Source organism: Oncorhynchus clarkii, chromosome 16 (assembly GCF_045791955.1).
Source record: "Oncorhynchus clarkii lewisi isolate Uvic-CL-2024 chromosome 16, UVic_Ocla_1.0, whole genome shotgun sequence".
Taxonomy (NCBI): Eukaryota; Metazoa; Chordata; class Actinopteri; order Salmoniformes; family Salmonidae; genus Oncorhynchus; species Oncorhynchus clarkii.
Genome location: NC_092162.1, coordinates 23,646,413 through 23,662,708, shown reverse-complemented (window position 1 = coordinate 23,662,708; position 16,296 = coordinate 23,646,413). Strand labels below are relative to the sequence as shown.

The window sequence follows — 16,296 nt, the reverse complement described above, 5'->3', positions numbered from 1 at the left end:
GAAGGCATTGATGCTATGGACTGGCCCGCCCGTTCCCCAGACCTGAATCCAATTGAGCACATCTGGGACATCATGTCTCGCTCCATCCACCAACGCCACATTGCACCACAGATCCCTCAGGAGACCATCCGCCACCTCATCAGGAGCATGCCCAGGCATTGTAGGGAGGTCATACAGGCACGTGGAGGCCACACACACTACTGAGCCTCATTTTGACTTGTTTTAAGGACATTACATCAAAGTTGGATCAGCCTGTAGTGTGGTTTTCCACTTTAATTTTGAGTGTGACTCCAAATCCAGAACTCCATGGGTTGATACATTTGATTTCCATTGATCATTTGTGTGTGATTTTGTTGTCAGCACATTCAACTATGTAAAGAAAGAAGCATTTAATAAGAATATTTCATTCATTCAGATCTAGGATGTGTTATTTTAGTGTTCCCTTTATTTTTTTGAGCAGTGTAATATATATATATATATTTTTTTTTATTCAGCAAGCAAGAGAGCATCTCTCCTCCAATAGGCTATTATTAAATAATATAAAGTCAAAACAAGTGTCCAACAAGCAATTGTAATTTGGCTTTACCTGGAAATCCACACGATTTAAGACGAATAGCCGAGGCAGCGAAGATGCCAGGTGCATAATTGAGCAACAAAACCACGAACACAGACCGGCTCGAAATGTGTAGCCTAAGTTATAAGTGTATGCATATTAGGCCATAATTCATTAGCTCAATGCTAGGCTTAATACTGCAGTGAATATATCCAGTGAATCTACACGCACGAAATAAAACAAACGTTAACGAAATCAGAAAACGAAATCACAGGTAGCCTACACTTTGAAAAGCTAACCTATTGATTATATTTTATATTCATTTTTATAAATCTACTTTGTCACATATGCGTTATTTGACTCGAGGCCCAACAGTGGAGCGTTTTTTTCCCTTCAATAAAAACCTTGCCTTCATACCTTGCAGTCTCTGGGCCTTCATACCTTGCAGTCAGTCACTGGGCTTACAGCCTTAGAGGTTCACACCACCAAATAGTCATAGTGTCTTTACTTTACTTTAAAAAAAAAAAAAAATTACGATATATGAATATAAAACATACATGTTGTATAATCCTCCTACATCTTTACTGTTGTGAAAGCACACGAATGTGTGTGAAATGGACAGGCCAAATTTGGGATTTTGTCATATTTGAAAACGTGAACATTTTGTCTAACGTTAGTACTAGTAGCCTAGTCAAGGATGCATCACTGCAATATTGGCACACAACATTGTTACATACCAACGGGAACAAAAGTAAACCTTAAATTTGTAGGTTTAAAATATCCCTTTAGTGACCTGGGTTGACCTATTTTAAGAAATGCCAAAGACAGGTTCTCTTCCAACGTCACGAAAACAACGCACACACTTCAATGGGGCAGAAGTCGGTGTTGTTGTGATTCTGGATGGCCAGATATCTAGCAACAATGACAAGAAGCTGCCATGTGGGGAATTGCAGGTGGCTCGTTTCATCTAGTTTTTATCTTGTTCTTGATACAATGTCTTGTTTTGAGGTGTTGACTGATGTAACGTCTATGCTAATATGGATCAAAGTTGTGCAAATGTATTAATGTCTTCAATAAATATTGGAGACAAAATTAGTTTACATGTTGTCAACAATCAAAGTTTTGCCCCATAATTGCGTACTTGTCGGTTTTGTTGCTAAACAACCAACATGTCTATTGGTTGGTGGAAATAAAGTCTAAAAGATATTTGATAGGCTGATGAGGGATTTTGTTCCAGGAAATAATCACTGTCATCTGGTGAGGTTAGCATAGGGCTAACGTGTGCCAGGTTATCTGATGGAACCAGCTACAATGTAGCGTTCTATTCATTTTAATTGGCTGATGCTCATTGAGACGGAGAAACTGTTTAAATTTAAACTGTTTCTAAAGTTCACAAGTATGGCTTCAGCGTCTTTTGCAGGCACACCAAAGCAACCGCTGTGGTGCTCTTTTTAAGGCAGACACGTCCCTAACATGATTGCACCCTGGCACTTTTGGAGCCACCCTCGTCCCTTGCAGGGCTTACAGTCGGTATGTGTGCAGTTCACTGTTGTTGTTGAGGTGTGTATGCGCGCGGAGGTCTGACTCAGGACGGTGGCTTGGCTCCTTCCCGACTCTGTTGGATCCGCTTCTGAAGAAGATCCCAGGCCTTCCGTACCTGGGATTTAAATGCAGAGGTAGACGTGAGAAAGGGTTCGTTTATACAATGCATTGACTGGTATCTACATCCTCCCTGAAAGCCATAATGAAAATACTTGGTTGTTAAATGTTCATGTGTAAGCTGCGTCCAGATTCTTCACTTTTCCCCCAAAGTGTTCACTTCCACACTTCCTGTCATGGATTTAACAATGGTGGAAACTAGGGATGTGCCAAACTTGCCATACTCTTATTTGTAGCCGTAAATTCACAGGGATAATACTCGTAATTGGAAAAACTGCTTTGAAACGCCTAAATAGAGGTTGACAATACCTAATCGTCTCTCTGCATTTTCATATAAACCAAGGAAGCTGCAGATCAGGAGCAGCGGGTAGATGCGTTTGCTGTCACTCCGTCAGAACGCAGGGGTTAAAGCAAAAATTATTTAAAAAAATACTAAAATAAAACGTCCCATCTCCATTTCAGATCGATTGTCTGCAGGGCCAAGTTAACCTCCCAGGTAAAAATGTCATGACCATCATGCTTTTAAGGAAAGAGGATAATTTTGTACATTAAACTGCAAGTTTGACCAATTCCAATCTTTTTCAATAATGTAAAACACAAAATCATTGACGGAGAACTTTAACCCCTGAGAACGTGCGTCAGCCTTTCATCTTTTTTCCTACCCTCCCTCCGCTTGTTAGATATTTTATTAAATCCATGTTTGTTTTTCCCAATCATGGAAAATAACAACAAAAAAATACATCCGTTACGATACTCGCTTTGTCCGAGTAGTCACCCCCGAAAGGCGTCCACATACTAGGTTCGGTTTTCTCCTAGCAGAACTCGGCTACGCGAAGCGAGCATCAGCGCCTCGCATACTGCCTTAAAAATACATTTGCTTGTAAAACAAGGAGAGCGGAAAAATGAGTTTTTCCCCTTGAGACGCCGTAGCAACAACATACACTAACACTTCCTCAAAATAGCCAGAATCAATCTAAAGATAAATCAAGAACTCTGTAATATTTTTTGTTACTGAGGTCTTAGCCGCAATTTTACATCTAAGTGCAGTATTTTTAAGGTGACAAAATGTGCATGAAAGTTGTCATTCAACAACAGATGACTAGTTAACACTTAATTGAAGAAACCCGACTGTCGACCACTCACCGACGAAGGGATGTAGGGTATCGAACTTGGGCTTGCCTCAAGAAATACATTTGTGTGCTCGAACAGCTGTAAGAAAATAAAAACTGCCGAACACCAAAAAGTCATAGAATTGAGTCATAATTCAAACTGTTTTGACTGGGAAGCATATGGTAAGCTTTAGTGGAAACTCTCTCCAGCCAATGTTTACACCAATCCAATACTTTTTAATCCATGATTGGAAGTGTGCAAGTGGCATGCCCACTTTAGAAGAAGGGTGGAGAATCTGGACGCAGCTTAAGATACATAAAAATGATTGTTCCTATAAAAATGCAAGAAGCCTTTATGTGTGGATGGTAAAGGTTTCAGGACTTTTCAAATGTGCTTTATCAAGCCATTTTCCCCGTAAGTGTGTTTGGCTTCGCCCTGGGTCATGTTCATTAGGGAATACCGTAACAAAATGTTTTGCAATGGGAAAATGGACCAGTCCCTCCTTGTTTTCTTCCTTTTGGTTCCTAATGAACAAGAACCTGGACTCCCTCTCCCTTCCTTACCTGTTTCTGGGTGATCTCGGGCTCCCACAGAGTGCAGAGCACCACGTTGGCCTGCTCCACCTGCTGCGTGTTGGGCCACTGGCTCTGCAGCCGGCGCACAGCATCCTCTTGGCTGACACCATCCCTCACCATGATCCGAGACACCGCCTGGGGTGGGTAGGAGTGTTGGGGTGGATAATAAATAAATAAAAAATAAAAAAAGTCTGTATCAGTGTTGTGTCTTTTAGCATTAGATGTTATGCAAGGGTCTTACTCACAGTTACTGTGATAAGAGCATCTGCTAAATGACTCAAATGTAAAATGATCATGTAATTGAACTACCACTGTTTAAGTACCATTTTGTTTATTATTTTCAATTCAAAATGTTCTGGTATGTTGTCACTTTGACACTGAGGACAAAGTTGTGTTGAGGAGTTAAGATAAACCCTATGCCTAAATTCCAGGTTGTGTAATGCATCAAAATGAAAGAGTGCCCTTTGCGCAGTTATCTATGAGGTTATTCTCAGACGTTCAAAGCACAGATGTGGGATACCTCTTCCTCAGGAATGACGGCGACCCAGACCTCGTGCACGATGTCCGTCCAGCCGGCCTCCAGCAGCACAGCCGCGTCCACCACACACACCTGTTTACCTAGGGGGAATAATAGAATACATGCCATTTAGAAGACACTTTTATTCAAAGCGACTTACAGTCATGCGTATATACATTTTATGTTCAGAACCCACTCTTCTGGCGTTGCAAGCGCCATGCTCTACCAACTGAGCTACAGGGGAACACAAGCCCACCGTCTGTACACACAGGTGAAAGCACACAAACACTGACACACACAAACATACATACATACATACATACATATATACACACACACAACTTTGACAAGTATCAATCAGCAACATACCTTCCTCTCGGGCCTGTTGGATCCTTTCCTTGACGAGTAGAGCTATCTCCGGCCACACAATGTCGGTGAGGGCTTTCAACCTCTCCTGCAACAATAGTAATACTAATTTATTACATTTGTAAAGCGCTTTCATTACAAGTGTAATCTTAATGTGCATACAATAAAAATGTTACAAGAAAAAACAAGTACAGATAACATATAAAAGCATACAAGCATAGTTTGAGGATATCAATTGATATAATGATTAACAGAAGCCGATGCCATTAAGTCACAGAGCCAAACTGACAACACATTTTCAGGCCGATAATGTTTTGGGAAAGAAGCCCACAAAGTGCCTTTAGAAAGTATGCATACCCCTTGACTTCTTCCACATGTTGTGTGTTGCAGCCTGAATTCAAAATGGATCAAATACAGTGCATTTGAAAAGTATTCAGACCTCTTGACTTTTTCAACATTTTGTTACGTTACAGCCTAATTCTAAAATAAGTTAAATAAAAATCAATCTACACACAATACCCCATAATGTTAAAGTGAAAACAGGTTTATATTAATGTTTGCTCATTTATTAAACATAAAACACAGAAATACCTTATTTACATAAGTATTCAGATCCTTTGCTATGAGACTCCGGAATTGAGCTAAGGTCTATTGATCATCCTTGTGATGTTTCTACAACTTGGTTGGACTAAATAGTCCACTGAAGGTTCTTGAGTGTGTTCTAAAAATGTGATAAATTCATTGGACATGATTTGCGAAGTAGCAGGCCTGTGCTAACAAGCTAACAGTTAGTACGGTGCTAAACAAAGACATAAACAAGCCAAAAGACATCTAAAGACTCTCAGACTATGTGAAACAAGATTCTAGGGTCTGATGAAACCAAGATGAAACTATTTGGCTTGAATGCCAAGCATCACATTTGGAGGAAACCTGGCACCATCCCTACGGTGAAACATGGTGGTGGCAGCATCATGCTGTGGGGATGTTTTTCAGCGGCAGGGACTGGGAAACTAGTCAGGATTGCGGGAAAGAAAATAAAGTTCTATGAAGTTCTGACTATGCTTTTCAAGAGGTGATGACATTACAACCAAATAGTTAACATTTATTTACAATCCCATGAAAATGGCAGGCAGTTGTCCATGTTTTTAGCGGAGGTAAAGCGAATAAACTACTGAAGGGAAAGCTGTCCCCCTGGAACTTTACAAAGGACTTAACGGTACAGTAGGTATCTACATCTGGTAAATCAATAACAACTAAACGGATGAAGACAGTTTGGTTTCTTATTTGCTAGCTGACGTTAGCAAAGATCAAGGTGTCTTATAGTTATAGAAATAGGACAATTGGAGGAAATATGTGTTTAGCTAGCAAGCCTAAGTTACTCCTTTGTTTATTTGTTAGCTAGTTAATTGCAGCCAATTAGCTGAGGCCGGACAAAGTTGAATGACTATTTCACGGTTGCCCTGCCTCACTTTTCTCCACACACCCAATATATGCGGCTCTTTGTTTATAATGCATTGTCCGCTCTCCCAAGTTGATGCCCAAGAGACCAAACAGTCTCAGATCAAGCGCTCAGATCTGTCCCGAGCATCGGATTGGAAAGTGACACACACACGCTCACACCTGCAGATGTTTAATTTCTCTCATGTCGTCATGGCTGAAGCCAGCGCAAAGTCCTACTATTTATGTGTCTAGGTTAAACGTGGGACGTCCCTCATAAACAAATAGTCAGTTAAATGAATGGTTATTGCATAATTTCCAGATCTATGTTAAAGAACATTATTCACATAGAATATTGCATTCTATTTATTATACATCCTATCATATTCAAAAATTATTGAAAGGTTATGAATGTATTATCAGTTTATTAATCTACTTAATTGTATAGCCTAACAAATTCAAGAATGATTAACAATAAAAACTTGTAATCCAATTAAAACGTTGATGTATAATAATGAGTTCATTACCTGAATGCGTCTCTATAGCCTAGGCGTTAACAAAATATTCATACAAATATGATTAGGCCTCTCATAGACTAGAGGCCTTGTAGAAAGAGGGTCAATCAAGTTAGCATTGGAAAAAAATACATAAATCCAGCCATAGAGTGTAACCTTTAACCTTTAAAAAAAAAAGTTTAACATGCACAATTAGAAGCACCAATCTATATTGAGCAAGCGTGACTAAATTCGAGCACAGTAACTTTGCTCACCGTATCCTCCTTCAATTGTCTCGCCTGGCTGCCTCGAAAAGCCCCCACCTGCTGATCTACACGAAGTGTGTGCGTGCCACTGGCGATGTACTTTGCTGAACATGCTAGCTGTTCTCGGTGGCGCATTATCCCTTCAAACGCATTCCGTCGTGGTATCGGTTGGCCTACTACTACTGGTAGTACCGGTAAAATGTAAGTTATGAATTGCAAATCACCGTAGAGCTGACACTGCGATTTCATTAATAATTTTGACAACAATGTGGTTGTCCAAAATACTATCAGCTTGCACTGCGTCTTTGCTGATGAATGCCATGCTCTCTGGCCAGTCAATTGGTTAAATTGCATTGTATTCAACGAATCTAATAGATCTGGAAATTATGCAATAACCATTCATTTAACTGACTATTTGTTTATGAGGGACATCCCACGTTTAACCTGGAGAGACCCCTTGATTGGTTGAGAAATGTATTTAGGGACAATATTTGCACATTATTCTTTTAAATTCTTCAAGCTCTGTCAAGTTGGTTGTTGATCATAACTAGACAGCCATTTTCAAGTGTTGCCATTTAATTCAAAACTATCTAGGCTACTCAGGAACATTCAATATCATCTTGGTAAGCAACTCCAGTGTATATTTGACCTTGTGTTTTAGGTTATTGTCCTGCTGAAAGGTGAATTTGTTTCCCAGTGTCTGTTGGAAAGCAGACAAAACCAGGTTTTCCTCTATAATTTTGCCTGTGCTTAGCTTTATTCCATTTCTATCTTTTTTTTCCTTTACCCGGTTTTCTCCTCAATTTTGTGGTATCGAATTGGTAGTTACAGTCTTGTCTCAATGCTGCAACTCCTGTACGGACTCGGGAGAGGCGAAGGTCGGGAGCCGTGCTTCCTCCGAAACACAACCCAACCAAGCCACACTGCTTCTTGACACAATGCCCACTTAACCCGGAAGCCAGCCGCACCAATGTGTCAGTGGAAACACTGTGCACCTGGCGACCGTGTCAGCATGTACTGCGCCCGGCCCGCCACAAGAGTCACTAGTGCGCGATGGGACAAGGACATGTCTTTCCCGGCCAAACCCTCCCCTGACCCGGACGACGCTGGGCCAAATGTGTCTCCCAGGTCGCAGCCAGCTGCGACAGAGCCTGGACTCGAACCCAGAATCTAGTGGCACAGCTAGCACTGGCACTGCAGTGCCTTAGACCCCTGCGCCACTCGGGAGGCCTATTCCATTTCTTTTTAATCATAAAAAAACTCCCTAGTTCTTGCCGATGACAAGCATACCCATAACACGATGCAGCCACCACCAAGCTTGAAAATATGGTACTCAGTTATGTGTTGGATTTGCCCCAGTTAATTTCTTTGCAACATTTTTTACAGTTTTACTTTAGTGCCTTATTTCAAACAGGATGCATGTTTTGGAATATTTGTATTCTGTACAGACTTCCTTCTTTTAAACTTGGTCATTTAGATTAGTATTGTGTACTAACTAGAATGTAGTTGATCCATCCTCAATTTTCTCCTATTAAACTAACTGTTTTAAAGTCACCAAAGTCATGGTGAAATCCCTGAGCAGTTTCTCCTCCGGCAACTGAGTTTGGAAGGACACCTGTATCTTTGTAGGGGCAGCATGTATTGATACTACATCCAAAGTGTAATTAATAACTTCACCATGCTTAAAGGAATATTATTTATTTTTTACCCATCTACCAATTGGTGCACTTCTTTGCGAGGTATTGGAAACCCTCCCTGGTATTTGTGGTTGAATCAGTGTTTGAAATTCACTGCTTGACTGAGGGACCTTACAGAGATTAGGTAGTCAGTCAAAAATCATGTTAAACATTTATTGCACAGAGTGAGTCCATGGAACTTTTGTGACCTGTTAAGCAAATGTTTGCTCCTGAACTTATTTAGGCTTGCCATAACAAAGCGGTGGAATACTTATTGACTCAAGACATTTCATCTTTTCATCTTTCATTAATTTATAAAAATGTATAAAAATATAATTCCACTTTGACATAAAGGGGGTAGTCTTGACAAGTGACAAATGTAAGCTTTGACACGTCAAGGGGTGTGAATCATTTCTGAAGGCACTATATCTCTGCTGATATAGTCCATTCCATTGATATTTGAAAAGAAAACGCTAAATACAACAACAACAAAAAAAAACATTTTGTTTTTACATCCCTTGCCATTTTTATAAAATATTATGTTCTCAAATATTATTGGGCTGTATTTCACACATGCCACACACAAACATTACCTTGTTTCCAAAAACTTTCCTGCCTAGTGCGCGTCTGTTGATAGTTTTGTCCTCATTAATAAGATCTGCAAATGATAAGAGTCATTCATTGAAACAGATGCTTTGGGTAAAGCCCTACATTATATCTGTTAAATCAATTCTCTACTATACAGAATATGATGACAGCTTCTGTCGGCTATGTGAACAGAAGACCCACCCGCACCTGATCCAAACTCCTCCAGCACCCTGTTGTAGGCAACCTCCCCCGGCCGGTAGGTCTCGTGGCCCAGCTGGTCGCTGTCGATGCGGACCGCACCCAGGGCCTCCAACTGCTGGGCAATGGAGCTCTTCCCGCTGCCACTGCCCCCGGTCAGGCCAATCACGTAGGGCACCAGGGGGAGATGGGACTTGTTCTGCTTCACAGGGGATAGGTAAGAGGGGTAAAGGTGAACGGGGCATCAAAATGCATTGGCAGTCATATGGGGGCTTGTGTGTAAATAATCACACTAAATGTCTGACATATCATATATCTACGATACTGACTACACACATTTAATCATATACTAACTTAAGGCTCAGGTCCAATTAGACTACAATGAGATAAGGAGAAACTGAATTGTGAAAAATCAGGTCTTGTGATACCTGATGCATCCCAACAACGTGCTTGACAAAGCACTCGCTGGCAATTAGGGAATAGTAGTCTATTGTGTGACTGCAATTGCCACTGAAAGATCATTTGCGGTTAGCGAAGCTGGATGAAAAGCATGTTTCTTCTGCTTGAGGAGAAAGAGTCCCTGAATATAGCCTTCTCTACCCTGGTAACCTTGCTGGAGTAACTATCAGATGTTCTGAAAAAGCCCTGTCTGCATCCCTAATGGCCCCCCTTTTTCTATATAGTGCACTACTTTTGACCAGAGCCCTAGTCAAAAGAATTGCACTATATAGGGCAGGGATCAACTAAATTAAGCCGCTGGTCGATTTTTTTTCTTGAGTGGATGATCGGGGGCTGGAACATGATTACAGATAATTAGTCAATTGCAAATAGACCGCAAGCAGCACAAACAGATGCAATATTTGACTAAAACAATCATTTCAAATCTTGCTTACATTTGGATACGATGACATGTGTCTGTCTCTATTATGCATGGAAATACGTGGGAACAGATTTCCAAAATTAAAATCACTTGGAGGCTGATTTCCTGGTGTTTTTGGTCTTTTATGTCCAACAATGAAAATTGGGGGGGCAAATAAAACCACCTGAGGGTGAAATTCAGCCCTCCAGTTGGGTAACCCTGATATGGGGAATAAGGTGCCATTTGGGACACAGTCCCTGTTATTTGCATAAAGATCAAAAATACTGAAATTAGCCCCATCTTTTGCCGGTGTCAGCGACAAACTACTCTCAGGGGTACACAAAATCCCTTTCTGTCTCAAATACCAAGTAGAAATTAGTATGGTATGTGTGACACCCATGAGCAGGCTTGAAGGGAAGAGGGGGAATGTGTGTACTTTTGGGTCTGTGAGGAGGGTCCCCAGGAGGCGTGAGCGGAGGCTGGAGGAGCTGATCTTCTCCTCCTCCATCTCAGTGTGGTGGGCATCCTTCAGCAGCTGGATCTCGTGCAGCACCAGTCCTGGAACACCCTAATAGGGCAGACAGTTGATGACAAGGACACCAGACATAAAGAGAATATATAGGCTACGTTCAGACGTCACACAAACAATACATAGCCAGCCATCCCTCAGCCTGTGCTGTATCAAGAGGCCCGCTCACAACACTATGACTGTCTTTGCCAGCTATTAGACACCACTGAAGCTTGTTCAAGTTGTACTGTATGTTTCTAAACCCAGAGACGCAACGTCACGAGACTTCCGGGAATGCTTGCGAAACAGACCAGGCCTGAATTTGGGATTCGAGAAGTCAATGAGAGAAGTAAGAATTCTTCCTTAGTAGTTTGTTAATTGTCTCGAAATCTAAAGTCACAACCTGGATTTGAGCCAATGTCTTTAGTTCAACATGTTATTACTCCAACCTCTGAAAGTGACAAACTAAAATGTTTTAAATTATATCGAAGGAGTGCTTTTGATTTGACGGCCTGCACATGTGCAGTTTGGCGCGAGAAGACCATTAAACCCAACGCACTTACATTTTCGAGGCGCTTCTTGTTCACAGCCTCGCCTCCCCTGCGGGTCTCCTCGCTGACCACAATGCATTGCAGCTGGGCATCAATAACGGAGGGTCCAAAGGGTTCCGAAAGGGGCACGAACTCGTACTGCAGCGAGGGCTTGACATCCTGCAGGAACTCTTGGAGCCGCTGCACCCGCAGAGCATATGGCTCAATTAGCTCCCTTAGCACCTTCTCTGAGGATAGGCAGAGAAAGATAAGAAAAAGAGGTGGAGAAAGAAGAAGAGAACGAAGAATAAGAGGCAATTTTATTCCGCTATTGCGCAAGCGTATCCGTAAATCCCCACTCTTCAATGTCAAGGATGAGTGCAGGGAATTTTCTGCCGCCTAAGCATTTTTTTCCCGGGTCTCCTAAATCCAAACAGTGTACAAAAATATATATAATAATAAAAAAACAAACTTTATACATTTGTGATGGGAAAACACTTTCAGTGTTAACTTAAATGACTAAAAACAAAAAATATGTAGAAAAGATAATCGACCTCTATGTTTTTCAATAATATCATCTTTGAGAATTAACAATCCTCAAAATAAAAACTAGACAATCGGGGGGGAATTTAAAATACCAAAAACAATGAATTTAGCAGTATTGATTTTGTTATTATGTTTGCGCAAAACACAGTATTAGCCATGGCAAAATGCATAGGAAATTAACTTTCTCAAACAAAACTATTTTCTCTCAGCTCCAAGAATTTGAATAACAGGAAATGGCCTTAAAAATTCAAAAATGTCTACATTGTCAAGATGGGGGACCTCATATTTTGCACCGCCGACAGTCTGCACCCCCTGCCCACCACCTGAAACATTTTTGATCCAGAGAAAAAAACCTGGAGCACAGTGAATTCCAAAGTCCTTTTAACAATGGTAATCCAGATCAGATTATATAGCCCATTATGGGGTAAGGAACCCAATACCTTGTGTATGGATAGAAGACAAGGAGACCTAATAATGCCCAAAGAAACTTGTTTACACAGCAAACATTGTCCTTTCTCATCATTCCACTTACTTTTTAGAAGTTCTTGGTCACACACCCCGATAAGGAACCGCTTGTTCGCCAAGAGGCAAGAGATGTTCAGCAGCGTCTTGTGCGCTCCGTGGAGGCGGTCGAACGTTCCCCCTACCACCACGTCACTGTAAGTCTCCATGCGCTCCGACCTACTATCCCAGTCGTCCTTTTGGCCCTCCTCTACCTCTTCCTCCAGCTTCTGCAGCTGCGGGTGGAGTAGCACCGAGGCCAAGCCGGGCGTGCAGACGTAACAGTGGCCCGTGTACTTCTGCAGACACTGGGCCACCAGCGGGAACTGGCCCGGGTCCTGCAGGGCGAAGTCTGTTAGCACCACCTCGGGGGAGTGGGAGAGGGGCTGTGGGGAAGGGAAGGGGTTACATGCTACCCCTGTCCCACCTGTCTCTGGGCTGGAGGCGTTGTTGGGCTGGGCGCGGACGTTGGTGAGGAGCACTCGTACGTCCAGGTGACCGCACACATAGGCAGCATTGCTGTAGAGCCCGGTGATAAGGCTGGACAGATCCACCACGGGCTGGATGAAGACAGGCCTGGGCTGGCCCCCGCCTGCACCCAGGTTCAGGCCTGGATGGAGATGGACGTAGAGGGTGCGCTCCACCACCTGGGCAGCCGAGCTGAGTACAGGGGCAATGCGCAGAGGGAGGGTGTGGAGGGGAGAGGTGAGCACCAGGATGCCCGTGCTGAACATGGACATGTTGGCCAGATGTGTCACCGGAGCAGGGACACACGCTTGGCACAATGTCTGGGGTAGAGCAAAAGGCAGGGTCACACCATCACAAAAAACACTGAGAAAACCTATACCTATTAATTAGTTACCTAAGCTAAAGGTCGTTATCAATAAAACGTCACAATACCGTGCAGAGCATTCAATTTGGCTGCTGGGGAGCAAGGAGACCAGCGTCGCTGAAATGTGTATTTATTTAACCTTAATTTTATCAAGGAGTTATTTTTGAATCTATCCAGATATCTGTAAGCAGGGATGGACACCTTTCAAAGTATATGTTAGTACTAATATGGACACCTTTCAAAGTACATATGCTTAAATCAGAGTTATTTTTATGCGCTCTTCAGAACATATACAACATATACTTAGAATAGACCCCTGTGGGACACCTTTCGTAATATTCAGGAAACCTGATTTAACACCATCAGTGGATACACTAAGTTCTGTCAAGTAATTTTTAAACCAGTTACATGCAGCCTGGTCTAGGCCAATTGAGAAAAGCCTCTGAATTAGCAGGGAGTGATCAACCATATAGAAAGCTTTGACAGGTCAATGAAGATTTGACAACTACATGCAATTTTCAAGGGATTGAAAATAACAAATGTTATCTATTTGGCTTTAATATCATCACCTCTTGAAGAGCATAGTCAGAACTACACATTTCCAATTATTCCACATTTAACTATATCATCAGCGTTATACAGCAATGCTTTTCCTGATCAGTAAACATCAATTGATCATCTATTTTCAGATTGGATAGGCTACCCTCACCTATTGGCATGTACTGTACCTAGCTAGCTAAGCAAACAACATGTGTCATTTAGCTTGCTTCATCAGAGATTAAGCTTTTGGAAAGAGCTTTACATGGGTAAGCCCTCCTCCTGGTAAAGTTGTAAATCGGACTACTGTCTTCAGCACTATAGATGGCGAGCAAATATAGCCATCGAATTTATCCCCTGAAAGATAACGTCAATATAACAAGCTATCCCTTATATTCTGCTCGAAAATTTGACACGTAGCCTATCATGTCTGTCAGCTGCAATCTTGATGAAACTCTTAAAAACAAACTTTAGGTCTACTTACCAATATGCTCAACCAACTGTGAAAAGTTTCTACCGGTAGAAATTGCAAAGTAGTTTCTACTATGCAATTATATCTACTGGTAGAAACTTTGCACAATTGGTTAAACATATTGGTAAGTAGACCCAATGTATTTTTTAAATAAAGGCTGGGAAATTAAGCTAAACCACTCATACCTGTCAGGTATAGTTCACTTTTATATCACTCAAATATCCAATTAGTTGTGGCCAATATTGAGAGATATCGTGATGCTACACTCACGTATCTGAAATGACATTATCAATTTATGTTTACTGACCATGAAAGCAGTTAATTGCGGTATAACTCTGATAGCGCTAAATGTGCGCAATTGTTTTGCATGGAATAATAAGAAATGTGTAGTTCTGTGATGATATTTCAACCAAATAGTTTACATGTATTTAACAATCCATTGAAAACCGCACGCAGTTCTCAAAGCTTTTAGCGGAGCTGGGGGGTCTGCACCTTAATGTGACGTTTTATTGATAACGACCTATAAGGGAAAGCTGTCACCCTGGCCTTTTACCAAGGACTAAACCGTAGGTAGTAGCTACGTCTGGTAAATCAATAACGACTAAACAAACGGATGAAGACGAATGATTTCTTATTACTATAGCTAGCTAAGTTAACTATAAGACACATTGACCTCCGCTAAAGAAATAGGAACATTCGACGAAATGTGTTTAGTTAGCTTTTCTACTTGACTTGTTTTTGTTAGTTAGTTTCTGGTACTTGCAGATAGCTGGATAGCCAAGTAGCTAACGTGAACTAGCTAGCTACGTTAACGTTAGTTGGTTGGTTATGATCAGGACATTGCCAACAAGTCAACCTCAACTCCGCGTTGTGGAGTAGTTAGCTACAGTTTCCATTAGAGTGGAGTTTTACTTGGCAACGACGTACACCCCGGAATATTGTCAAAATACTACACCTTGAATTTACTACCATGACATACACAACCCATAGCTATCATTGAAATATGTCGCTAACGTTAGCTGGCTAAAACCGAGCAAGCTAACGTTAGCTACTGTAGGTTGCGGCGTAAGCAAGCTAGTGCGTAGAAATAACATGAAGAGTGACAATAGTTAGTTACTTTACCTTGTGCAAATGCTGTAGCAAGGTAACGTGAGTTAAGTTTAAATCTAGTCTGCAACTGGCTATTCCTAATGGCTAACTACATTGTTGTACCACTGTCCAATATTGTTATTATTCTTTCGATAAAGAGACATGCCCATTTGACCTAGCTAGCTACCGGTTGCACATGGACAACATTCATTGGTTGATAAATTGATTTGGGGACATCTGGGTAATGCAGTCAGCGAAAATATCTAGCTATTCATTTCCATTTCATAATCAGCCGACAGAGGTCACTATTGATATGTTGGTGCTATTTGTGAAATACGAACTTAAAACAACATTTCTGCTATTGATAGAATAAATCTGGTTCCATTTTATTATATAATTTATATTATACAATGTTTTATTTATTTGTAGGCTATATATTGTATTGCATCACACAGGAGTGTCATTTAACCAGGCAAGTCAGTCAATAACAAATTCTTATTTACAGTGACGGACTACCCCAGCCAAACCCTAACCTGGACGACGCTGGGCCAATTGTGCGCCGCCCTATGGGACTCCCAATCACGGCTGGTTGTGATACAGCCTGGAATCGAACCAGGGTCTGTAGTGACACCTCTAGCACTGAGATGCAGTGCCTTATACCGCTGCACCACTCTGGAGAAAGAAAGAATACAATCACAGACAGGAAATGGACAGTAGGCCGACCACCTGTAAAAACCTGCTTGGCATCTCAGCAATGAACTTTGTAATGAACCTCAAACCCAGTCATGTTGCAATTCCCACCATCATAGACTATAATGTTTCTTTTAAAACAGATCAGTGTCCAAACTTCAGTTCAACATTTATAAGTTGCACCACAAAGCATCTAAGAGTCGGAGTGCAGATCTAGGATCAGTTTGACCTTTTAAGTCATATTGAAAAAAGGTAGAACCTGAGCCTAGATCAGCACTACCGCTCTGAGAAGC

General features: G+C 41.5%; 1 protein-coding gene across 4 annotated transcripts; it reads right to left on the bottom strand.

Annotated features, from left to right (window-relative positions):
* Window positions 1-1,086: 1,086 nt before the first annotated feature.
* LOC139368226 (CoA synthase) lies at window positions 1,087-15,520 on the bottom strand. 4 transcript variants are annotated; one of them, XM_071106890.1, is made up of 10 exons: window positions 15,347-15,520; window positions 12,415-13,171; window positions 11,370-11,584; window positions 10,735-10,866; window positions 9,449-9,638; window positions 9,247-9,311; window positions 4,784-4,868; window positions 4,418-4,515; window positions 3,886-4,032; window positions 1,087-2,210 (listed from the first exon to the last, which is right to left on the bottom strand). In XM_071106890.1, exons 2-10 carry the CDS (start codon window positions 13,121-13,123, stop codon window positions 2,139-2,141), a joined length of 1,713 nt encoding a protein of 570 aa, XP_070962991.1. In that variant the 5' UTR covers window positions 13,124-13,171; window positions 15,347-15,520; the 3' UTR covers window positions 1,087-2,138. The 4 variants fall into 4 exon arrangements, with proteins under 4 accessions (XP_070962991.1, XP_070962989.1, XP_070962988.1 ...); XM_071106888.1 differs by having other exon boundaries at window positions 9,443-9,638; window positions 15,347-15,493; XM_071106887.1 differs by having other exon boundaries at window positions 1,903-2,210; window positions 9,443-9,641; window positions 15,347-15,493.
* Window positions 15,521-16,296: the final 776 nt, after the last annotated feature.

What these genes read in the sequence shown, in the direction of transcription:
- LOC139368226 (XM_071106887.1), bottom strand. Translation starts at nt 13,123, where the DNA reads ATGTCCATGTTCAGCACGGGCATCCTGGTGCTCACCTCTCCCCTCCAC. An exon ending in CCCTCCTCACAGACCCAAAA is followed by an intron (nt 9,642 to 10,734) that starts GTACACACATTC and finishes TCCCCTGTGAAG; the next exon opens with CAGAACAAGTCCCATCTCCC. An exon ending in CCGAGATCACCCAGAAACAG is followed by an intron (nt 2,211 to 3,885) that starts GTAAGGAAGGGA and finishes TTTAAATCCCAG; the next exon opens with GTACGGAAGGCCTGGGATCT.